The sequence below is a fragment of the Felis catus genome, chromosome B1, assembly GCF_018350175.1.
Source record: "Felis catus isolate Fca126 chromosome B1, F.catus_Fca126_mat1.0, whole genome shotgun sequence".
Lineage (NCBI taxonomy): Eukaryota > Metazoa > Chordata > Mammalia > Carnivora > Felidae > Felis > Felis catus.
The window spans coordinates 58,821,336-58,846,602 of NC_058371.1; the positions used below are offsets into that span (position 1 = coordinate 58,821,336).

Here is a 25,267-nt window from a genome sequence, read left to right on the forward strand (position 1 = left end):
TTTTTGCCAAACTTTATGTTTCTCATTTCTGTGTAATAGAATCTTAGAAGGGCAGTTAGTGGGTTAAAGGAGTTGGTCAGTTATGTTCTTGGTAAAGATCCTAGAAATAAACATTAATATGTTTATCAAATTTATTTAACTAAATGCATTTATTAACTAAATATTATTAAATTTCTGGCTGGAAAAACTACCAATTTATGTTCATTCTAACAGTATATGATAGTGCCCCTTCCAGTACCAGTAGCTTTTTAAGAGCTGAAGTGTTTTTTTTGTTTTGTTTTTTAATGTTTATTTATTTATTTTAGAGAGAGGAAGAAAGAAAGAGGAGCACCAGTGAGCCAGTGGGGGAGGGGCAGAGAGCGAGAGGGAGAGAGAGAATCCCAAGCAGGTTCTGTGCTGGCAGCACAGAGCCCGACACAGGGCTCGAACTCAAGAACTGTGAGATTATGACCTGAGCTGAAACCAAGAGTCGGATGCTTAACCAACTGAGCCACCCAGGTGCCCCAAGAAGTTTTCTTTTTTAAATGTTTACTTTTGGGGCGCCTGGGTGGCTCAGTCGGTTGGGCGTCCGATGTCGGCTCTGGTCATGATCTCGCGGTCAGTGGGTTCGAGACCCGCATCGGGCTCTGTGCTGACAGCTCGGAGCCTGAAGCCTGTTTCGGATTCTGTGTCTCCCTCTTTCTCTGACCCTCCCCTGTTCATGCTCTCTCTGTCTCAAAAATAAATAAATGTTAAAAAAAAAATTAAAAAAAAATAAATGTTTACTTTTGAGAGAGAGAGAGAGAGAGCACAAAGAGAGGAGGGACAGAGAGATAGAGGGACAGAAGATCAGAAGCACGCTCTGTGCTGACAGCAGAGAGCCCGACGCTGGGCTCAAACTCACAAATTGTGAGATCATGACCTGAGACAAAGTCAGACGCTCAACTGACTGAGCCACCCAGGCACGCCAAGAAGTTTTTAAAATATATAAAATTAAAGTAGTAGAGGAGTTGAAGTTTTCACTGTATTCTATACTGGTTACACAAAAGGGTATTGACACACTAGATACCTATAAAAATAGTGATTTGTAAGGATAACGATAATAAAAATAGGAGCTAATATTTAATTGGACACTTCCTTCCAGGACCACTTTCAAGTAATTTACATATATAGTGAATTCTTATTACTTATGGATTGTGTGTTTGTGAATTTGACTACTTGCTAAAATTTATGCATAACCCCACAATCAATACTCCCAGTGCTTTCATGGTCATTCATGGACACGCACAGAGCAGCAAAAAATTTGAGGCACCCAATGCACATATTCCAAGCTGAGGTTGAAAAGACAATGTTCTGCTTTCTTGTTTCAGCACTCATACACAAATGTGTTTTTTGTGTTGTATTCACATTTTTTTTTTTACACTTGTGTGCATATTCTTGGTGATTTCACTGTTTAAAATGGCCCTCAAACACAGTGTTGAAGTGTTGTCTGGTGTTCCTACGTGCAGAAAGGTTATGATGTGCCTTGTGGAGGAATTATTTGTGTCAAATGAGCTTTGCTCCAATGTGAGTTATGGTGTTATTGGCTGAGAATTCAGGCTGTATACATTGAATAAAGTATCTTTAAATAGAAACACACATAAAACAATGTTATATATCAATCCATTGTCAAAGATGTTGTAATAAGAGGCTAGCAGGAACATAACCCTGTATTTCTCCTAGGGGATAATGATTCAGTATTCTCTAATTCAGTACTCATGGTGACTTTTTAGAACATAACTACTATGAATAATGGCAAGTGCCTATGGTATTTACTTATTTATTTATCACCAATGCTGTGGAGCAGGTATTATTATTCTCCCTATTTTACAGATGGAGAAATTGAGGCACTGCATAAACAAATAATATGTTGGAGGCCACATAACTGTTTATTAGTAAAACTAGCATTTGAAAGTGGACAGTTTGTTTCCAGAGTTCACTCATTTAACTGTTGTGCCATGTTGACTTTAGTGCGGATTATTTATTAGGAAAATTAAAGGAGCTGGGAGAATCCATCCACCATTTAAGAAAATATACTTAAAGGAGGAAGCTTGGAAGAATTGGATGGCTTTTCACGTAGAAGAAGAATCAGACTTATTTATATATTTCCACAGTGTAGAATTACTATGACTAGGAGAAGTAGACAAACAGATTTTAGCTAATTATGAGGGCTGTTCAATGGGTGGACCATCATGCAATTTAGTGAATGTCCTCAAGCTGAAACTATTAAACTAGAGCTTTGAATGGCCATGTGCCAGGTATATCCAGGTGGGACTAGAGGAATGGTTTATTCAGCAAGAAGTTAGACTAGTTAGGGGCGCCTGGGTGGCTCAGTCGGTTAAGCGTCCGACTTCAGCTCAGGTCACGATCTCACGGTCCGTGAGTTCGAGCCCCGCATGGGCTCTGGGCTGATGGCTCGGAGCCTGGAGCCTGCTTCCGATTCTGTGTCTCCCTCTCTCTCTGCCCCTCCCCCGTTCATGCTCTGTCTCTCTCTGTCTCAAAAATAAATAAACGTTAAAAAAAAATTAAAAAAAAAAAGAAGTTAGACTAGTTAATACTTAAGGTCTCCTCCAATTTAAATATTATGATTCTTTTGCCTTGTACTTTTTAGTGGTCATTGGCATTAAAGAACATTGTCAAAGCATCTGGTTTTATTAAAATTTGTATGTCATTGTTGTTCCTGGTCAGTTCTTTTCCCTAATTCAAACTGAATCAGCAAACTGAAATTTATACACAACTCTTTCACATTCTCTTTTTCTTATATTTTGCAATGCCCACATTTGCCTGCTCCTTTATGACTTCACTTATCTTTCCTCTTCCCTTATCATCAGCAACTCTGGCCAGTCTGACTTTGCTTATATCTGTGTCTTATGTCTTAACATACCTCTTCAATTAGATTTTTTAAAAAAGACTTCCTTATTTTAGAGCAATTTTAGGTTCACAGCAAAACTGAGGGAGAAGGTACAGAGATTTCCTATATATTATCCCTGTCCCCCCATATGCATAGCCTTCCCCCTTATCACCATCCCCCACCAGAGTGGTACATTTGTTGCAAAGGATGAACTTCCATTCAATTAACTTTTTAATATTAGAGCTTCAGCCATGTAAGACCATTTTATAAAACTATTGAGCGCCTCTTAACATTTGTGTTTTATAGATGCTTTTACTTTTCCAAGTCTTTTTCTCTGTATTGTATCATTTAATTTGAGTAAAGCTCACACCGATTCCATTCCATCAGATAGACGTTATGCCACGGAACAGAGGAGGAAACTTAATGAATAAACCCCATATATCCTTTTCCTATCTCATTAACTCTGTGCCATCCTAGCTCTTCTACCTTAAACCACACTGACTCATTTTTTATTTCTCTGATTATTTCTTCTACCTAGATTGTTACATGTTTTTGTGTTATTATTGCCTCTTAAAATAATCACTCATAATCATCCTTCAAAAATTTTAAATACCTCTTACTGTAAAAGATTTGAGCTGTGGATGTGAAGTAACCTTGGCACTTATTCATGCCTTTGTATGGATAAGAAAAGGATGTAAAAATGTATAAGAAAAGGAAACGAAAAAACTTACTCCTTTTTTCCCTCCCCTTTTTTCAAGATGGAAAAAATGAGTTTGTCTTAGAATAATTACTTCCTTTTAACCCATTTTAATGTCTCTGCATTTTCCCAAATTCCTAGTTTATTACTATATAATTGTGGTTTATACAGTATTTATATTATCATTGCTATACTATGAATCTAGAATACTGTTTTACTTATTTTAGGCGGTATAATTTTGGAACTCAAAAGATAGAGTGTTTAATTTGTCTAGAACAGTAAGTGTCTCTGAATTCTTAATAATGTTTAATGAAGAAAATCACTATTAAATAAATTGACTATTTCTGACTTATCTCCATGAGTCTAGCACAAATAGTTTGTGTCCATAGTTTAGTATAGTTTTATTATTTTAGAGAGGAATATGAATATGAGTATGGATTTTTCTTTTGGTGTATATGAAGTAGTTAACAGAAATGCATGTGAAAAATTAAGACAGTTTGTAGGTTTTTAAGCATTATGAGGGGCTATAGAATCAATTAAACTAATTTTTGTCTTTTGTTATTCTTTTAATAAGGTTTATTGCTCTGATTTGTATATATCGAATCAACCTCGCATTTCTGGAATTCTGTTTTATACAGCTTTACATCTTCAAAGATCGACATAATATTGGCAAATAGTTGACAATAAGTATTTGTTTAATAAATGAGAGGGAAAAAGAAATAATGTTAAACAAAAATTACTGCACGTTGTAAGTTTGTGATGGAAGCAATGAGTAACGTAAACCTGCTTATTTAAACCAGCTCAGGAAAAGATTATTTGAGAAGCAAAACCTATAAGTGATATAAATAAATACAACAGATAGTACTTTATATATGTACTATGAAAATCTGTAAATCAAAACTGTTATACATACGATCAGGTTTTAGTAAAATAATTCTAAGTATTATTATATGTCATTTGCAGGTTTAGACTGACACATACTGAACATGGTATCTTAGGATGGGAAATCAAACATGTTTTACTTCTACAAAGGTTTGAGATGTGGTCAGGATACATAGCAGTGAGATCAGCAATTTTACTTAATTGCAAGTGGTTGTGTAAGCGTCCAGGACTCCCCAAAAGAGCCTGGAAGACATACAGTTTCATATCACACATCCGAGTATCATATTCTCTTAAAGTTTATCCTCCCTTGTTGGACCCAGCCTTGTATAATGGGCCTATAGCCGACTAGAATCAAGCCTTGCCTGGACATATGTAGGAGATATGTTGCATCCAGACTAGATAACCTTATAATTATACAGTGTATAATATGACGGCTAGAGTATAGCACATGTGTACTACAGAGGCATATACAAATTTCTCATTCATTATTCTTTTTTTTTAGTATTTTTTATTTTTTTTTTTTAATTTACATCCAAATTAGCATACACTGCAATAATGATTTCAGGAGTAGATTCCAGTGATTGATCCCCTATGTATAGGGGATCAGTGCTCATTCCAGCAAGTGTCTTTCTTAATGCCCCTTATCCATTTAGCTCATTCCCCCTCCCAAAACCCCTCCAGGAACCCTCTGTTTGTTCTCTATATTTAAGAGTCTTTTATGTTTTGTCCCCTCCCTGTTTTTATATTATTTTTTGCTTCCCTTCCCTTATGTTCATCTGTTTTGTATCTTAAGTTCCTTATATGAGTGAAGTCATATGATATTTGTGTTTCTCTGATAAATTTTGCTTAGCATAATACCCTCCAGTTCTATCCACATAGTTGCAAATGGCAAGATTTCATGTTTTTGATTGCCGAGTAATACTCCATTGTATATATACACCACATCTTCTTTTTATCCATTCATCCGTCAATGGACATTTGGACTCTTTCCATACTTTGGCTATTGTTGATAGCACTACTATAAATATTGGGGTGCATGTGTCCCATCGAAACAGCATACCTGTATCCCTTGGATAAATACCTCGTAGTGCAGTTGCTGGGTCATAGGATAGTTCTATTTTTAATTTTTTGAGGAACCTCCATACTGTTTTCCAGAGTGGCTGCACCTGTTTGCATTCCCATCGGCAGTGCAAAAGAGATCCTCTTTCTTCGCATCCTTGCCAACATCTGTCATTGCCTGAGTTGTTAATGTTGGCCAAACTGACAGGTGTGAGGTGGTATTTCATGGTGGTTTTGATTTATACTTCCTTGATGATGAGTGACGTTGAGCATTTTTTCATTTGTCTATTAGCCACCTGGATGTCTTCTTTGGAGAAGTGTCTATTCATGTCTATTGCCCATTTCTTCACTGGATCATTTGTTTTTTGGATGTTGAGTTTGATAAGTTCCTTATAGATTTTGGATACCAACCTTTTATCTGATATGTCATTTGCAAATATCTTCTCCCATTCCGTTGGTTGCCTTTTAGTTTTGCTGATTGTTTCCTTCACTGTGCAGAAGGTTTTTATTTTGATGAGGTCCCGATAGTTCATTTTTGCTTTTGTTTCCCTTGCCTCTACAGACATGTCAAGTGTTACTGTGGCTGAGGTCAGAGACGTTTTTGCCTGCTTTCTTTTCTAGGATATTGGTGGCTTTCTGTCTTACATTTAGGTCTTTCATCCATTTTGAGTTTATTTTTGTGTATGGTGTAAGAAAGTGGTCCAAGTTCATTCTTCTGCATGTTGCTGTCTAGTTTTCCCAGCACCATTTGCTGAAGAGACTGTCTTTATTCCATTGGGTACTCTTTCCTGCTTTGTCAAAGATTAGTTGGCCATAAGTTTGTGGGTCTGTTTCTGGGTTCTCTATTCTGTTCCACTGATCCGAGTGTTTGTTTTTTGCCAGCACCATACTGTCTTGATGATTAAACCTTAGTAATACATCTTGAAGTTCGAGTCTATGATGTCTCCAGCTTTGGTTTTCTTTTTCAGTATTGCTTTGGCTATTCGGGGTCTTTTCTGGGTCCATACAAATTTTAGCGTTGTTTGTTCTGCTCTGTGAAGAATGCTAGTGTTATTTTGATAGGGATTGCATTGAATTAATAGATTCCTTTGGGTAGTATTGGCATTTTAACAATGTTTGTTCTTCCAATCCAGGAGCATGGAATATTTTTCCATTTTTTTCTGTGTTCTTTAAATTCTTTCATAAGTTTTTGATAGATTTTTCACCTCTTTGGTTATGTTTATTCCTAGGTATTTTATGGGTTTTGGTGCAATTGTAAATGGGATTGATTCCTTGATTTCTCTTTCTGTTGCTTCATTATTGGTATATAGGAATGCAACTGATTTCTGTGAATTGATTTTATATCCTGCGACTTTGCTGAATTCATGGATCAGTTCTAGCAGTTTTTTGGTAGAATCTTTTGGGTTTTCCATATAGACTATCATGTCCTCTGCAAAGTGTGAAAGTTTGACTTCTTCCTGGCCGATCTGGGTGCCTTTAATTCCTTTGTGTTGTCTGACTGCTGAGGCTAAGACTTCCAATACTATGTTGAATAACAGTGGTGAGAGTGGACATCCCTGTTGTGTTCCTGACTGTAGGGGGTAAGCTCTTAGTTTTTCTCCATTGAGGATGATATTAGTGTTGGGTCTTTCATATATGGCTTTTATGATCTTAAGGTATGATCCTTGTATCCTTATTTTCTTGAGGGTTTTTATCAAGAAAGGATGCTGTATTTTGTCAAATGCTGTCTCTGCATCTGTTGAGAGGATCATGTGGTTCTTGTCGTTTCTTTTATTGATATGATGTGTCACATTGATTGTTTTGCAGATATTGAGCCAGTCCTGCATCCCAGGTATAAATCCCACTTGGTCATGGTAAATAATTTTTTTAATGTATTGTTGGATCGGTTGACTAGTATCTTGTTGAGGATTTTTTGCATCCGTGTTCATCAGGGAAATTTGTCCGTAGTTCTCCTTTTTAGTGGGGTGGGGTCTTCGTCTGGTTTTGGAATAAAGGTAATGCTGGCTTCATGGAAAGAGTTTGGAAGTTTTCCTTCCATTTCTATTTTTTGGAACAGCTTCAAGAGAATAGGTGTTAACTCTTCCTTAAATGTTTGGTAGAATTCCCCTGGAAAGCCATCTGACCTTGGACTCTTGTTTTTTGGGAGATTTTTGATTACTAATTCTGTTTCTTTACTGGTTATGGGTCTGTTCAGATGTTCTGTTTCACTAGTGTATATGTTTCTAGGAATTTGTCCATTTCTTCCAGATTGCCTATTTTATTGGCATATAATTGCTTATAATATTCTCTTATATTTGTATTTCTGCTGTGTTGGTTGTGATCTCTCCTGTTTCATTCTTGATTTTACGTATTTGGGTCCTTTCCTTTTTCTTTTTGATAAAACTGGTGAGGGGTTTATCAATTTTGTTAATTCTTTCAAAGAAACAGCTCCTGGTTTCATTGATCTGTTTTACTGGGTTTTTTTTTGGGGGGGGGGGGTTCAGTAGCATTGATTTCTTCTCTAATATTTATTATTTCCTGTCTTCTGCTGGTTTTGTAATTTATTTTTTCTTTTTTCCATCTCTGTAAGGTGGAAGGTTGGGTTGTGTATCTGAGACCTTTCTTCCTTCTTTAGTAAGGCCTGGATTGCTATATTCTTCCCTCTTATGACTCCTTTGCTGCATCCCAGAGGTTTGGGGCTGCGGTTTTATCATTTTCATTGGCTTCCTTGTACTTTTTAATTTCCTTTTTAACTTCTTGGTTAGCCCATTCATTCTTGAATAGGATGTTCTTTAGTCTCCAAGTATTTGTTATTTTTCCAAAAATTTTTTATGGTTGATTTTGAGTTTCATGGTGTTGTGGTCTGAAAATATGCACGGTATGATCTTGATCTGTTTTTACTTGTTAAGGGCTGATTTTTGTCCCAGTATATGATCTATTCTGGAGAATGTTCCATGTGCACTCGAGAGGAATGTGTATTCTGCTGCTTTAGGATGAAATGTTCTGAATATATCTGTTAAGTCCATCTGGTCCAGTGTGTCATTCAAAGCTATTCTTTCCTTGTTGATTTTCTGTTTAGATGATCTGTCCATTGTTGTAAGTGGGGTGTTGAAGTCCCCTACTATTATGGTGTTATCAATGAGTTTCTTTATGTTTGTGATTAAATGATTTATATATTTGGGTGCTCTCATGTTTGGAGCATAATTGTTTATAATTATTAGATCTTCTTGGTGAATAGACCCCTTAATTATGATATATGGCCCTTCTTCATCTCTTGTTATAGTGTTTATTTTAAAATCTATATTGTCTGATATAAGTATGGCTACTCCGGCTTTCTGTTGACGTCCATTAACATGATGGATGGTTCTCCATCCCCTTCCTTTTAATCTGAAGGTGTCTTTAAGTTTAAAATGGGTCTCTTGTAAACAGCATTTAGATTGATCTTGTTTTCTTATCCATTTCTATTACTCTGTGTCTTTTGATTGGAGTGGTTAGTCCATTGATGTTTTGAGTGAGTATTGAAAAATATAAATTTATTGCCATTATATTGCCTGTAGAGTTGGAGTTTCTGTTGTTGTTCTCTGGTCCTTTCTCGTCTTTGTCGCTTTTGGTCTATTTTTTTTGTTTTTTAATCTTTTCTTCCCTCAGAGAGTCCCCCTTAAAATTTCTTGCAGGGCTGGTTTAGTGGTCATGAACTCCTTTAGTTTTTGTTTGTCTGGGAAACTTTTTATCTCTCCTATTTTTAATGACAGTCTTGCTGGATAAAGAATTCTTGGCTGCTTATTTTTCCAATTCAGCACACTGAATATATCCTGCCACTCCTTTCTGGGCTGCCAAGTTTCTATGGATAGGTCTGCTGCAAACCTGATCTGTCTTCCCTTGTAGGTTAAGGACTTTTTTTTTCCCTTGCTGCTTTCATGAATCTTTCCTTGCCTGAGTATTTGGTGAATTTGACTATGATACGCCTTGTTGATGGTTGGTTTTTGTTGAATCTATTGGGAATCCTCTGTGCTTCTTGGATTTTGATGTCTGTGTCTTTTCCCAGGTTAGGAAAATTTTCTGCTCTGATTTGTTCACATAAGGTTTGAGACCCCTATGATTCTGATGTTAATTCCTTTTTAGTGAGTCACTAAGTTATCTAATTCTTATATCCTGCTCTTTTGCCTTAGTCTCCCTCTTTTTTTCTGCTTCATTATTCTCCATAAGTTTGTCCTTTATATTGCTGATTTGCTGCTCTGCTTCATCCGTTATTGCCGCCACTGCATACATTCGAGAATAGCTCAGTTATAGCATTTTTGCTTTCATCCCGACTAGCTTTTACTTCTTTTACCTCCACAGAAAGGGATTCTAATCTATTTTCAACCCCAGCTAGTATTCTTACGATTGTAATTCTAAATTCTTGTTCAGATTCTAAATTCTAAATTCTATCTTGCTTGTGTCTGTGTTGACTAAGTACCTGGCTGTTATTTCTTCCTGTTCTTTCTTTTGGGGTGAATTCCTTTGTTTTGTCGTTTTGAAGGAAGAAAAGGAATTAATAAAGTAAAAAAAAATAAAAATTAAAAAATTAAAAACAACACACAAAAAATCAAATAAAGGATGCCAGATCCTAGGTGTGTTTTGGTCTGGTTGTTGAAAGAAGCTTGATAGAATAGAGAAAAAAGGGAATGAAAAGAAAAAAAAGGAGAAAAAAGGAAAACATTAGAAAATTTGAGAAAATGAATACAGTAAAATAGAGTAAAAGGAGATGATGACAATAAAATAGTTTTAAAAATTTACAAAAAAGTGAAAAATACAGCAGAAAATATTTAAAGAACAATCTTTTTATGTAAAAATGGAAAAAAGAATTAATTTTTTTTCTGTCTTTATTCAACAATAAAGAAAGAAAAAGGAAACAAAAATTGAATAGATGGACCGGTGAACAGAATGAGATACGATTGAAATTACATACAGTTTCCCCTAGGAGTCAAACTATGAGGCACTTTACAGTCCATAAACCAAGCAGGTGGAGAGACTTATGGTGTTCTTCAAGACTTGTGGTTGGCCCAAGTTCGGGGTGTGGGGAGGCTTAGTTTAATGGCTCCATTCTCCACAAGATGGCACTGCTTAGCTTACTGGGGTGGATTGTTGTGGCGCATGTAGGTGTGTATGTTCATGCGTGGGAGGAGTGAAAATGGTGTCACCCAGGAACCCAGTCTCTAGTTTCACAAGTCTGTGCTGCCCTCAACCAGCACCCCTCCTTTGTCTCTGGCTTCTGTCCACTCCCCATTTCTACACTGTCCGTGACCAAACCATCAGGCTGCCAGTTGGCACCTCCCTCCTGAGTTTTATCTCAGATGGGGCTGTGTTTACCAACACTTTACTTCTGAGGGACTGCGGCCTTGACCTGCTCAGACCCTCTGGGGGTGGGTCTTGCCCAGCAATGGCCGGATGCCAGCTGCACCAAGGAACATTTGTGCAACTGTGCTACTGCCAATATTCAGAGACTGAAGCCGGGCACTAGCCTGCCCCAGAAAAAGTTTCTGTGATCATGTGGCAGCAGCATTTCAGGGATTATGGCAAATCACAACACACATCTGGTGCCAGGCTTCACCCCCAACGTCCTTGTTCCAAAATCAGTGAATGTGGCTGATCTCTGGGGTCTGTTGGGACTCTTTCCTGTCGGATGTCCACACAGCCTCTACCAAATGTTGTTTCATCAGGGGAACCACCTCTCCCTGTGTTACCTGAGGACCCCTGGGACTTCTCTCTTTGCTCCTGGGGATTCACCCTTCCTACCAAAGCACTGCCAGGTATTGAGCTATGGTGTTTTAGACTCTGTGCTCCCCTGTTTAGAGAGTGTTAATGGAATTTAAACCCTCTCCTCTCTCCTTTCTCCTTTCTCCCTGTTTTGTTCAGTCCCTTGCAGCTGTTTCCACTCTTCCTCTTTCTCTCAAACTGCTTTTGTTGGGGGGATGCTTTTCCCGTACTCTTCCCCCCGTCTCTGTCCTCTCTCCACAAGCAAAGACAGCTCCCTGCCCTCCACAGCTTCTCTCTCCCCCAGTTCACCTCTCCATGCTGCATACCTGCTGAGTTCTGTGGTTCAAGTTGTGCAGCTTGTTGTGTTAATCCTCAATCAGTTTTCTAGGTGTGCAGGATAGTTTAGTGTTGGTCTGGCTGCATTTCAGGAAAGAGAGATGCAAAAAAACCTTCCATTTTGTTCCACCATCTTGGCCCCCTTCTCTCATTCATTATTCTTAATCTACTCAATCTACCAGGGGTTATGTAAAGTACATTTCTGAATTTGATGATTCAGATTCATCACTAGATTAAGAGTTAGCTACCTACACATACCTGACAGTCATAATAAAAGGCTCTTAACCAGCTATGGAGATTATCTAATCCTATAAAATTCCAGTGATGGGAATCAGAAAGTGTTTAAACCTATTGGAAGACAGAAAGTGCATTATTTCCTGTATTTTTCAGAGCATAACTTAGTTATGGTCTTGAAGAAAGGCTGTAGGAAGTTTGTGTGCCTTAGTAGCCAAAATTTGAGTAGAGGCACAGCCAGTCCACTTGCTCATCTTTCTGACTCACCTCCAAAATTAACTGCAGTTGATACTATGCTATGAGTTCTCTGATTATTGGAACTGGGTTTTATTCATTTTTCTATCTCTCAAAATATACAACAGGCATAATATATAAAAGGCACTGTATATATTAGGTACAGAATAACAGGCACAACGTATATTAGATGTTCAATAAACGGTTGTTACTTGTAGTTTTTATTTGTAGCCTAAGCTTAACACGTTTACATTCTTTAATAATTGTCAGAGAAAGATACAGTAATATAACCTATCCATTTTACTTTTTAATATTCAAGGAATTCAGACATTGCTTTTTGTCTTTGAAAGCTCACACAAACTTTTTATTCCTTTCATTTTTGAAATTGCTGCTATGCTGCTTTAATTTTACTTCAATATTGTTGAAAGAAGGTTTTTAGGTATATTTGATACAGAATTCTGAAAAAAGCTTAACTACTGGAAAATATTGAGATTCTTCTATAATGAAGTATAATCTAAAATAATTTTATATGTAGAATAAATAAATATAAGAGAAACCTTGGTAAGATTTGGAGTAGTAGAATAGATTTTACTTTTATTTAAAATAGTAAAGAACGGGGCACCTGGGTGGCTTATTCAGTTGGCTGCTCCTGGTTTCTGCTCAGGTCATGATTTCACAGTTTTGTGAGTTCGAGTCCCACATTGGACTCTGTGTTGGCAGCACGGAGCCTCTTTGGGATTCTCTCTTCCCTGCCTCTCTGCCCCTCCCCAACTTGCACTCTCTCTCAAATGATCTTAAAAAACAATTTTAAAATAAGTAGTAAAGAAAGGGGCACCTGGGTTGCTCCGTTGGTTTAGTATCCCACTCTTGATTTCCGCTCAGGTCATGATCTTACAGTTGTGAGATGGAGCCCCGTGTCAGGCTCTGTGTGGGCATGGAGTCTACTTAAGATTCTCTTTGCCTCTCTCTCTGCCCCTTACTTATTCGCAGTCACACGTGCATGTATTCTCTCTCTCAAAAACAAAACAAATAAAAGAATAGTAAAGAATGTGATTTAGGTAGTGAATACTAATATATATGTAGCTATTTCTTCATTAAGAGGGTTTTATTTCACATCAGTCTTCATATTCTGCAACAAAGAAAACATTTTGAATAAGTCTAATTTTTAACTTTTTGAAATATTTAATGTTCAGAATTTCTGATTTTGCTATTTGTCCGAATTACTTAGGCAAAAAGGGCAACTAGCTGTGGAAAGAGCTAAACAAGTGGAAGAGTTCCTACAGCGAAAACGGGAAGCACGGCAAAATAAAGCTCGAGCCGAAGGGCATATGGTATGATTTTTCTTTTTTTTTGAGATTTTGAGCATATTAATATTCAGAGTGAAGTTCTGGAACAAGGTAGGTATAAATGAATTATATTTCTTTACAAACATTTAAACATTTGCTGAATAAAAAGTTGTGACATATCTTAACTTCTCTTCTGCCTTATCTTTTATACCAAGGTGAAATTCTGTTGATGGTTTGCTTAATTAGAAGTAAGTTTACAGCTCTATCTTTGCTTTAAAAAGGGTAGAAGTAGACAGGGCAACCCAGATATTTATATTAAAACAAATGAGTTTTTACATTGCTGCCTTTGTTTTTTCATACATGCTTTTGGTTTTAAATACTTTTAGGTAGCAAAGAATTGTAGAAGAAAAATGGGAAACCTTCAGATAAATATAACTACATATCTTTTCAAAAGCACATTAGAAGCAAAAGTATATTAAAACCTCCAATTATTCCAGCTAATTAAATTAAGTCACATATCCAAGAAGATATTAATGGTTTTTAGGTAATCATTTTAGTACTTAAAACTTAATAGTTTTGACTTGTAGAGGTATACAAATGCCTTTTGACCTTTTGTCCACAGAATAACTGATTGTTTCTATCAGCTCACTACACCATGAGGCATCCTGCTAACCTAGGGAATAAGTCAGTGATATGGTAGTATATTTTGATTAGATTTATAACTTAGAGTAGATCCTAACTGGTATCGATGTGAGTTAATTAATGTAGTTATTCCAAATTTTAGCAGTTTTTTTCTTTGCATTGAAAGATACTTAGATGTTTTAATGGTTACCCTTTATATTTTTAACACATGCATTTGTTTTTTGATTTTGGAATTAATTTGTGCTTGTATCCCTCCTGTAGATAGTAGAAGAGAACCTCCTGTGTTTTCTCTTACCCCATATCTCCAAAGTTAATAGCATCTGGAATTTTAGTTACAGATTTTAATTTGAAATATTTTAAAACAATTATTAGACTTATCAAGATTTATATATTTCTTTCCTCATCACTGTTCCTTATATTCTATTCTGCTCTCACTTTGTTTGTGTTTATGGTAGAATATTCTCTGGCAATTCTCTTGGACAGAAACTTCCCAAGATTTGTTGGGAAATGTCTTTATTTTGTCCTTTTGCTTGAATAATTTGTAGTGGTGGTTATTTGGTGAATTTGATTACCATTTGTATGTCTGAAAAAAATATTTTGCCTTCATTTTTGAGAAATATTTTTGGTGAGTATAATATAGGTTGAAAATTTTTTCTTTCAGTACTTTAAAGATGATTCTCCAGTTATCTTCTGGCATGCCTGTTTTTGACAAGAAGTTTGCTGTCATTCTTATCTTTTTCCTGTATATGTAATGTATCTTTTTTCTCCACTGACTTTTAACATTTTATCACTGGAAGCAATTTTTTTTAATGTTTATTTTTTTATTTTTGAGAGACACAGCATGAGTGGGGAAAGGGCAGAAGGAGAGGGACAGAGGATGTGAAGTGGGCTCTGTGCTCAGAGCAGAGAGCCCAATGCGGGACTCGAACTCAGTGAACTACAAGATCATGACCTGAGCTAAAGTAGGACCCTTAACCGACTGAGCCACCCAGGCATCCCCACTAGAAGCACTTTGATTACAATACAGTTTGGTGTAGTTTTCTTCATGTTTATTTTGTTGGGATTCTTTGAGCTTCTTGGATCTGCGAATTTATAATTTTCATCAAATTTGGAAAAATTTTATGTATTATTTATTCAAAACTTTTTTTCTGTTCCCTCTCTTTGATTCCAGGATTCTCATTACCCATCCACTAGACTGTGTGATGTTCTCTCCACATCCCTCTGTTCATTTTTTTTCACTCTTTTTTCTACTTTTCATTTTGGATAGTTTTTATTTCTGTACCTTCAGCCTTCAGGTTCATTAATATTTTCTTCTGCTTTGTCTAATCTATTAATCCCATCTAAAATCCCATTGTATTTTTTCATCTCAGAAATTTTTTTCATCTTGTATTTTTTAATTTACAGTTTATTTGGGTCATTTCTATACTTTCTGCGTCTCTCCCTATAGTATTTATGCTTTTCTCTACATTCTTAAATTTGAACATAGTTAGAGGCGCCTGGGTGACTCAGTTGGTTGAGCATCCGAGTTTGGCTCAAGTCATGATCTCGAGGTTCATGAGTTCATGAACCTGTTCACGACAGTTCACGAGTTCATGACAGCTTGGAGCCTGGAGTCTGCTTTGGATTCTGCATCTCCCTCTCTCTCTGTTCCTTCCCCTCTTGTGCTCTCTCTCTCAAAATAAACATTAAAAATAAAAATTTGTACATAGTTATAATAGATGTTTTAATGACCTTTTGTAATAATTCTGTTATTTTTGTCATTTTTGATTGATTTTTATCCTCATTGGAATCTTCTTTTCCTGCTTTTTCATACACCTGGTAATTTGTGATTAGATGCCCAGCATTGTGTATTTTATCTTGGATTTCTTTGTATTTAAATATGTTGGGGCTTTATTCTAGGATGCAGTTAAGCTACTTAGAAACGATTTGAGTCTTTCAAGGCTTGCTTTTAAAATCTGCTAGGCAGGTCCAGAACAGCCTTAAGTCTAGAACTAATTTGGCCCCATGTCTTCAAATACTGCTTTTTCTCCTTTTTCTCTTTAAGAGAACTCATATTAGATGGTTAGCTTGGAACTTTCATCAAAGGTCCCTTTTTCTGTGTTTCTTTTTTATCCTTTTTATCCCTTTCTCTCTTATTATTGTGTTTTAGAAGTATTCCTAGGCTTAAATTTCAGCTCACTAACATATTCTTTTGTTTTGTCTACTCTGCTGTTCAGCCCATCTAATGAATTTCTTTTCATTTAGAAACTTATGTTTTCATGTCCATGCATTCTAATTTGTTTCCCCCTAAATCTCGTTAATTATATTCTCATTTTTCTGATAATACTATAGTCATTGATTAGTCTTTTTTTTTTTTTTTTTTTTTAGTGTGCTATTGGCCTTCTTACCTTGGTTTCTTCTGTTTTTAACTTCTCTGTTTCACAGTGTCAGCATTCATCAGATGTTTGGTGTTCACGACACTGTGTTCATATTTGGGAGTATCTTTTATTGCTCCTTACCTTTGAGTGGCCCCCTGGTGAGATGGGAGAGTGCTACTGTCTTCTGTGCAGTTTTCAGTGAGAGTAGAGAATGGATGGGACATATTGATATTCTGCAGACAAATACCTTGGCAGTTTATTTTCTGGGCTTAGGAGACTCTCATTCTTCTTCGTTATAACCAGCCACCCAGAGGATTGGCCTGACCTTTACCTCTAAGCCCTCTCTGATCACTCCTATCTGAAGGTAACTAACTGTGCTTTCTGGCTTTTGGAGATGAATAATACGATGGAAGTAATACTCTTACTGTAACCACTGTCTTTTCCTAGACCTTTTCATATTCTTAGCTTCCAGAAAGTCTTAGGGCATTCTTCATGTTGCTCACACCTTCTGTGGTAGTATTCTTTCTGACATGCTTTTGCTAATGAAGTTTCTCACTTAAAACTGATTTTCTGGACTTTTCTTTATCTCTGGATTCCTTCTGTTCTTGGGACTACTAAGAGTTTTGCTGGTTTTTGAGCACTGATGTCTATTCACTTAAAACAACAACTTTATTGTAGGATTTTGCAAGAAGGGAAGCTATAGAGTCATTTTGCCATCTTGCAATCAGAATTTAGTATTTTTGTTTTAATTTTTTTTTCAACGTTTATTTATTTTTGGGACAGAGAGAGACAGAGCATGAACGGGGGAGGGGCAGAGAGAGGGAGACACAGAATCGGAAACAGGCTCCAGGCTCTGAGCCATCAGCCCAGAGCCTGACGCGGGGCTCAAACTCACGGACCGCGAGATCGTGACCTGGCTGAAGTCGGACGCTTAACCGACTGCGCCACCCAGGCGCCCCTGTTTTAATTTTTAAAAAACTTAAAAAAAACTTAGAGATCAGCAGTGCATTTTGACAGGGATTTTTTATATGATCTTTCAAGATTCACTTTGTTACTCTATATAGAATTTCTTCATTCCCTTGATGGCTAAATGTATACATAAAACTTTACCTTAGAAAGATGCAGATAAGAGTAAAAAATGTTTTTTTTTTTTAGTTGGGTGTGTGCATTATATATTAAGTTTTTTTTCTATCTGCTAATTTAACAACAAGGCAGTTTGTTAAACACTTTGGAGGTAGTAGGTTAATTAATTAAATGTTGCTTAATTAAAGCTTCATCAGACATAGTTTGTCTCTAGAGTAATTTGTAATCTTAATATTGAATAAGAATACATACACTAGTAATGTGAGGCAGTGAGTAGAAGTGAGAGCTGAAATTAACTGTGGGGAGTCTTCATAGATATTAAGTTTGAAATTGGAACTTTTTTATGATGAGATAGAGGTACTATTTAAAATTGGTCTCTCTGTGTTAGTTTTCTGTTGCTGTGTAAGAAATTATCATAAACTTAGTGGCTTAAAGCAACACAGATTTATTACAGTTTCTGTGGGTAAAAAATCTGGCATGTTTTAACTGGATCCTCTGCTTATGGTCTCGTAAAGCTAAAATCATGGTGTCAGCCAGCTGTGTCCTCATCTGAGGCTCAAGTAGGGTAAGACCTTCTTCACTGCTTAGAGTGTTGGTAGAATTCACTTTCTTGCTGCTATAGTACTGAAATCTTCATTGTTTGACTAGCTTTTGACAAGGGATCAATAATTCTAAGAGACCACTGTCAGGTCTTTGCCATGTGGCCCCCTTCATCTCAGCAACAGATGACTTCTTGTGCATCAAACCCCTCTCATGTTTCAAATTCCTGACTGCCACTTCTGCAGCCAGCTTGAGAAAATTCTGATTTTATTTTTTTTTCAACGTTTATTTATTTATTTATTTATTTATTCATTTATTTATTTATTTTTTGGGACAGAGAGAGACAGAGCATGAACGGGGGAGGGGCAGAGAGAGAGGGAGACACAGAATCGGAAACAGGCTCCAGGCTCTGAGCCATCAGCCCAGAGCCTGACGCGGGGCTCGAACTCCCAGACCGCGAGATCGTGACCTGGCTGAAGTCGGACGCTTAACTGACTGCGCCACCCAGGTGCCCCGAGAAAATTCTGATTTTAAAGAGCTCATGTGATATCACCTGACACCTGTTCAAGAAAAATGCCTAGTACCAAAAAGATATGAAATAGCAAGTGTTGGTGAGGATGTGCAGGAAAGGGGCCCCTTGTGCACTGTTGTAATGTGAATTGGTGCAGCCACTGTGGAAAATAGTATGGAAGTTCCTCATAAAATTAAAAATAGAAATACCAGCTGGCTTAGCAATTCCATTTCTAGTTATTTACCCAAAATAAACAAAAAGAGTAATTCAAGAAGATATATGCCCCTATGTTCATTGCAGCATTATTTACAATACCCAAGATATTGAAGCAACCTAAGTGTCCATTGATATAGTGTGTACACACACACACACACACACACACACACACACACACACACAAGAATATTACTTAGCCATGAAAAAGAATGAATCTTCCCATATGGGACAACATGGGTGAACCTAGAAGATGTTATGCTAAGTGAAATAAGTCAGAGAACAACAATATACTGTATGATTTCACTTCAATTGGTGATTGCTGGAGGGGCAAAGAGTGAGAGAATGGGCAAAATAGGTGAAGGGGATTAAGTGGTATAGACTTCCAGTTATAAAATAAGAAGTGATGGGGATGTAAAGTATAGCATAGGGAATATAGTCAGTTATGTTGTAATAAGTTGTATAGTGACAGATGATAACTAGACTTATTGTGGGATCATTTTGTAATGTACATAAATGCTGAATCACTCTGTATACACCTGAAACTAATATAATATTGTGTGTCAACTATAGTTGAATTTTAAAGAAATAAATAGCTCACGAGTATCTCCTGTCAGTGAATAAATATGTAAATAAATAAATAAACAAACAAACAAACAAATAAATAAATAAATAAATGGCTCATGTGATTTGGTCAGGCTCACTGCATAATGTCATTTATTTATTTATTTATTCATTTATTTATAACGTTTATTCATTTTTGAGAGACAAAGCATGAGTGAGGGACAGGCAGAGAGAGGAGGAGACACAAAATCTGAAGTAGGCTCCTGACTCTGAGCTGTCAGTACAGAGCCTAGTGAAGGGCTCGAACTCACTGACTGTGAGGTCATGACCTGAGCTTAACTGACTGAGCCACCCAGCCGCCCCACTTTAAAAAAAAAAAAATTTTTTTTAACGTAATGTCTCTATTTTAATGTCAGTCATCTCATTTAACATAACCCAATCATGGAGATAAAACCCATCCTGTATAAAGTCCTGGGGATTATGTAGCATTTGTGAGTCTGTTGGAGCAGCAAGGAATTAATAAGAAACCTTGGAGCTTCTCTCTCTCTTTCCCTCCCTCCCTGCCTTCCTTCCTGAAAAATAATAAAAGCTTAATTAAAAAAAAAAAAGAAAAACTTTAGAGCTTCTAAAATTCTGCCTACCATACTCTTCTTTGCCTGTTATTTTAGAGATTACATCTTGGGACAGTAGACTAGGCTAGGTGAAGGAAGCTCCTTTTAAATGCTGTCTTTATCAACATGCTTGATAGAACTTTATACTCAGGTCTTCAAATAAAGAACTTTTTAAAACTAGGTTTTATTAAGATATAATTTAAATACAATCAAATTCACCACTGTTGAATGTATATCACAGTGAGTATTGGGAAATGCATATAGTCATATTACTACTGCCACAATCATGGTATAGCACTATTCCAGCATCACTTAAGTTTTATCATCTCACCATAAGAAAAACAAAATTTGTAACTGTGTAAGATGATTCACGTTAACTAAACTTACTGTAATAATTATTTTTCATATGAGGGGCGCCTGGGTGGCGCAGTCGGTTAAGCGTCCGACTTCAGCCAGGTCACGATCTCACGGTCTGTGAGTTCGAGCCCCGCGTCAGGCTCTGGGCTGATGGCTCAGAGCCTGGAGCCTGTTTCCGATTCTGTGTCTCCCTCTCTCTCTGCCCCTCCCCCATTCATGCTCTGTCTCTCTCTGTCCCAAAAGTAAATAAACGTTGAAAAAAAAAATTAAAAAAAAATTATTTTTCATATGTATGTATGTATATATATCAAGTCATTATGTTGTACACCTTAAATTAGTACAATATTAATTGGCACTTATATCTCAATAAAACTTGGGAGAGGGTTTTTTTGTGTCCCTTTGCAGTCAGTCTACCAGAAGCTATAGGAAACCACTGATGTACCTCCTGTCACTATACTTTTGTCTTTTTAAACATTTTATGTAGGGGGCACTTGGCTAGCTCAGTGGCAAGAGTATGTCACTCTCAATCTCAGGGTCAGGAGTTCGAGCTCCACATTGGGTGTAGAGATTCCTTAAATAAAAAGTTTTAAAAATAAAACTTGTATACAAAATTATCAGTTATATATGTTTTTTTTTTGAGGCTGATGTGTATCAGTAGTTTGTTCTTTTTTTATTCCATGTTAAATCATATTCCATTGTGTGGATGTACCATACTTTGTTTATTTATACCTCAGTTGATGGACATTTGTGTAGTTTCCAAAAAAGATGCCTTTAAACTTGTTGGAATAATGTGAAAATTAAGTTCACAGACATATGCATACCTGTATAATTGACTGGCCTGTCCTTAGGGAGCCCTCCTTTCTGAGTTGACATATCCCTCCTTATTATGTGTTACTTAGCTAGTGACTATTTTACATTCAAGCTTCTGAACGTTGCTGGAGGAAATTAAAGCTACAGTGATTAATGTCAGGTCAATTTTTGGTCTCTGGTTTCAGCCAAGCTGCTGAATCCTGCTAGCAATCCTTTTATATCTTCATGGTCAGCAGCCTCTCCCATTGTCCACAGTGGAAATTTTCCTCTATATATTTGTCCCTTATCTATCTTTCTATGAGGATAATCATTATTTCATAGAGAAAATTAGGCTTAAGAGTCCCACATTTCCTCATATTATCTGCCTCCAAACTTATACATTTATTTGTAATTGTACCAAATCTTTCTTTGTTTTCTCTAGTCTCAGGAAAGGATAGAATTTCCTCTGTTCAAAAGTCATCTTTCCCATTCCATCCTATTTGATAATTTTAATTCTAATAATTATTAATATCTCATTTATTGGGTACTTTATGTTAGGTGTGGTTCTATGTTCTTATATTAACTCTAATCTCACAACAGTGCTCTGGGGTAGATCCTGTTACATTGCCAGTTTATATCCTATTGAGGCATAAAGAAAAATTAACTAGCTCAGGTTTTATAGCTACTAAATGATAGAATAAGTATTTAAATTTCTGTAGTCTGACTTTAGAGCTCACACTTTCATCTGTTTACTTAAGGACCTTCCTTATCTAACCACCAGTTATTTCAGACTCTCTTTTCTGAATGTTCCTTCTTTACTGGTAACCCTCCCTAGCCTACAAATATATTGTGTTCCTCACATTTCTACGTAGTCATCATCCTGTCCTCCTCTTCCTCTTTATAGCCAGGCACTTCAAATTAATGAAGAACCTGTTGTCTCTTACTGCTTACCTACTATTCAATTTTCTATTCAAGTCCACAGCTTATTATGACAAAATCATCTTGAAACTTGACCATTCTGCGATGTTTGATCTCATGACTACTTCGGTATTTGCTTCTTGGCGTCTGTGATACCATATTGTCTTTATTTATCTGTTACTTCTCTGATTACTATTTCTAAATATCTTCTATAGGATTCTTCTCAATCTTTAAATGCTGATATTCTCTGGGGTTCTCTCCTTGGTTATTTTCTTTCTGTAAATAATATCCTGGGGTGCTCCCACATATTATATAATCAGGGGCTGATGATTTCAGTATCTGTACCAGTTATTCAGACATCTCTCCTAACTTCTCTCTAGCTGCCTCTGGAATCATTTCCTCGGTGTTGCATCAGCATCCTGTTTTTAAGAACTTATTTTATTTTAAAAATTATCTTAGAGTAAGATTAACTTTATTTTTCTTTTCCACTAGTTTGAATTTTAACACATGTATAAATTCATGTAACTACCACCACAATCAGAACATAGAACAACTCTTTCACCCCAGAAATTCTCTTGTGTTATTCTTAATATAGTCTGCACCCCCCATCTTGGCAGCCAAGATCTATTCTCCATTACTATAGTTTTGTCTTTTTAAGAATATCTTATTTTGTATGGATGTGTACACACTTATATAACAGCATATAGTCTTTGCAGTTGGCTTCATTTATTTTAATGATATTCATCCAAGTTTTTGCCTATATCTAGCTTTATCTTTTTTGTTGGGAAGTAATATTCCATCATATGGATGTGCTACGTTTGTTTGTCTATTCACCCATTGAGCATTTGGGTCATTTCTAGTTTTTGGTAATTATGAATATTTTTGTCATATTTTATTGGTTGGAAGCAAATCACAGATTCTCCCCACGCTCAGAGGGAGGGGATTACACAGGGGTGTCAACCTCATGAAGCAAGGTTTATGGAGGCTACCTTAGAGTCCATGTGCCACATTCTTGTTAATTATTTTTGCTCTGAAGTTTACTTTCTTTGATATTAGTATAACCATTCTAGTTTCTTTTGATTAGCGTTTGCATCGTACATCTAGTTTCATCTTTTTAAACTACCTGTAATGACTGATTTGGTAAGATTTTTGTAGTGAATCTGTAGTTGGTTTGTGAACTTTTTTAAGTCCGTTCTAACAATTCCCATTTTTAATCAGTGTGTTTAATGTAATTGAATTATATTATTATGTTTAATGGCATTTAATATAATTATTGATATGTTTAGATTTATGCATGACTTTTTTTTTGTAATTTTTAAAAATGTTTTATTGATTTTTGAGACAGAGAGCACAAGTGGGGAAGGGACAGAGGGAGGGGGACAGAAGATCCAAAGTAGGCTATATGCTGAGAAGAGCAAGCCCAGTGGGGGACTTGAATTCATGAACTGCGAGATCATCACCTGAGCCAAAGTCGGACATTCATCCGACTGAGCCAGCCAGGTGCCCCACACTTTATTAATTTTCTGTTTGTTCTCTCTTTTTGTTTCTCTTTCCAAATTCTTGCCAACTTTAGGTTATTTGAACACTTTTTATTACTTCATTTCAGTTAATCTCTTCGGATTTTGGCTGTATTTTTCATTTATCCTTTCAGTGGTTGCTAAAGGGAATTAAAAGCATACTTTACTTTTCATAATAAACAGCATTTTACTACTACTTGGAATGTAGAGATCCTTCCACCATAAAGGTCCCTTTACGCTTTTGCATTTTATGCTATAGTTGTCTTATCTGTTATATTTAGGTGCATTTACATCCCTACCAAGCAACGTTATAATATTTGCTTGCAACTTTAAATATGTTTCAGAACTCAAGCAGACAGGAATACTTTGTTACATTTACACAAATATTTACTGTTTCTTTTGCTGTTCCTTCATTTGTAATGTTCCAGCTTTTCTTAAGTCATTTGTCTCTAGAAATTCCTTTAGCAGTTCTTTTAGATCAGGCCTGTTAGCTATAAATCCTCATTTCTATTTCATCTTTATTTGGAAGCAATATTTTCACTGGATGTAGTATTTTGGGTTGACATTTCATTTTTTTATCATTTAAAAAAATGTCACCTGTCTTCTTTTGGTCCTCCATAGTTTTTAATGAGAAATCCTCACCTACTCAAATTATTTTCCTCCTGTAAGTAATGTCTTATTTTTCTCTGGATGCTTCAAAATTTTGTGGTTTTTTGTTTGTTTGTTTTTTTGTTTTTGTTTTGTTTTGTTTTTGCTTGTCTTTAGTTTTAGCAGTGTAGTTAAGTTGTCTCTGGCATGGATTTCTTTAGGTTTATTCTGTTGTTAGTTTGCTTGGTTTCTTGGACTTGTAGATTCATGCCTTATGCCATTTTGGAGCCATTATTTCTTCAGATATTTTTTTTAGTACTGAATCATTCTCTTCTCTGGTTCTCTGATCACATGAATGTTAGATCTTTGTTCTAGTTCCATGGGTTTGTGAAGCTCTGTTCAATTTTTGCCAGTTTCTTTCCTTTTTTTTTTTTTTTTTCTTTTTAGAGAGTGGGGAGCAGAGGGAGAAGGAGAGAGCGAATCCCAAGCAGGCTCTTTGCTCAGCAGAGAGCCCTATATGGGGCTTGATATCATGACTGTGAGATCATGACTTCAGCTGAAATCAAGACTTGGGCCCTCAACCAGCTGAGCTACCCAGGGGCCCCTCCAGTTTCTTTTCTTTTATTTAGATTGGATAATTTCTATTCCCTTTTCAGGTTTTCTTACTCTTGCCCCTTTCATCATCATTATGCTTATTTGATCCATCTACTGAATGTTTTATTTTAGTGATTGTATGTTTCATTTCTTGTGTTTCCATTTGATTTTCTTTGTAACTTTTTTTTAATGTTTATTTTTGAGAGAGAGAGAGAGAGAGAGAGAGAGAAAATGAGCGGGGAAGGAGCAGAGAAAGAGGGAGACAAGGATCCGAAGTGGGCTCTGTGACAGCAGCAAGCCTGATGTGGGACTTGAACCCATGAACTGTAAGATCATGACCTGAACCGAAGTCACATGCTCAACTGACTGAGCCACCCAGGCACCCCTGGTTTCCTTTATTTCTTTATATCATTTTATTCTTTGCTAACACTTCCTATTTTAATCTTTTTTCACCACTGTTCATGATTATTTTTCAAGCACTTTTATAATAGTGTGTTTAAATTTTTGTCCGATAATTATATTAATATTATAATATAATTATATTATGTAACATAGTAGTGATATAATTATAATAATAATTAATGTTTAATGTCATTTAAATAATATGTTAATTGCATATTCCCAAGTAAATTGAAATTTTTTTTTGTGGTTCTTCATGTGCTGATTAATTT

The 25,267-nt window shown here is 36.2% G+C and overlaps 1 protein-coding gene across 11 annotated transcripts in view; it reads left to right on the plus strand.

The window, feature by feature from the left end:
• Positions 1–25,267, plus strand: part of NEK1 (NIMA related kinase 1) — a 228,338-nt gene that overhangs the window by 82,614 nt on the left and 120,457 nt on the right. For all 11 annotated transcript variants that reach the window (XM_045055687.1, XM_023252678.2, XM_023252680.2 and 8 more), the window contains one exon: positions 13,255–13,357. In XM_045055687.1, coding sequence (XP_044911622.1) covers positions 13,255–13,357 — 103 coding nt within the window. The remainder of the gene's footprint in view (positions 1–13,254; positions 13,358–25,267) is intronic.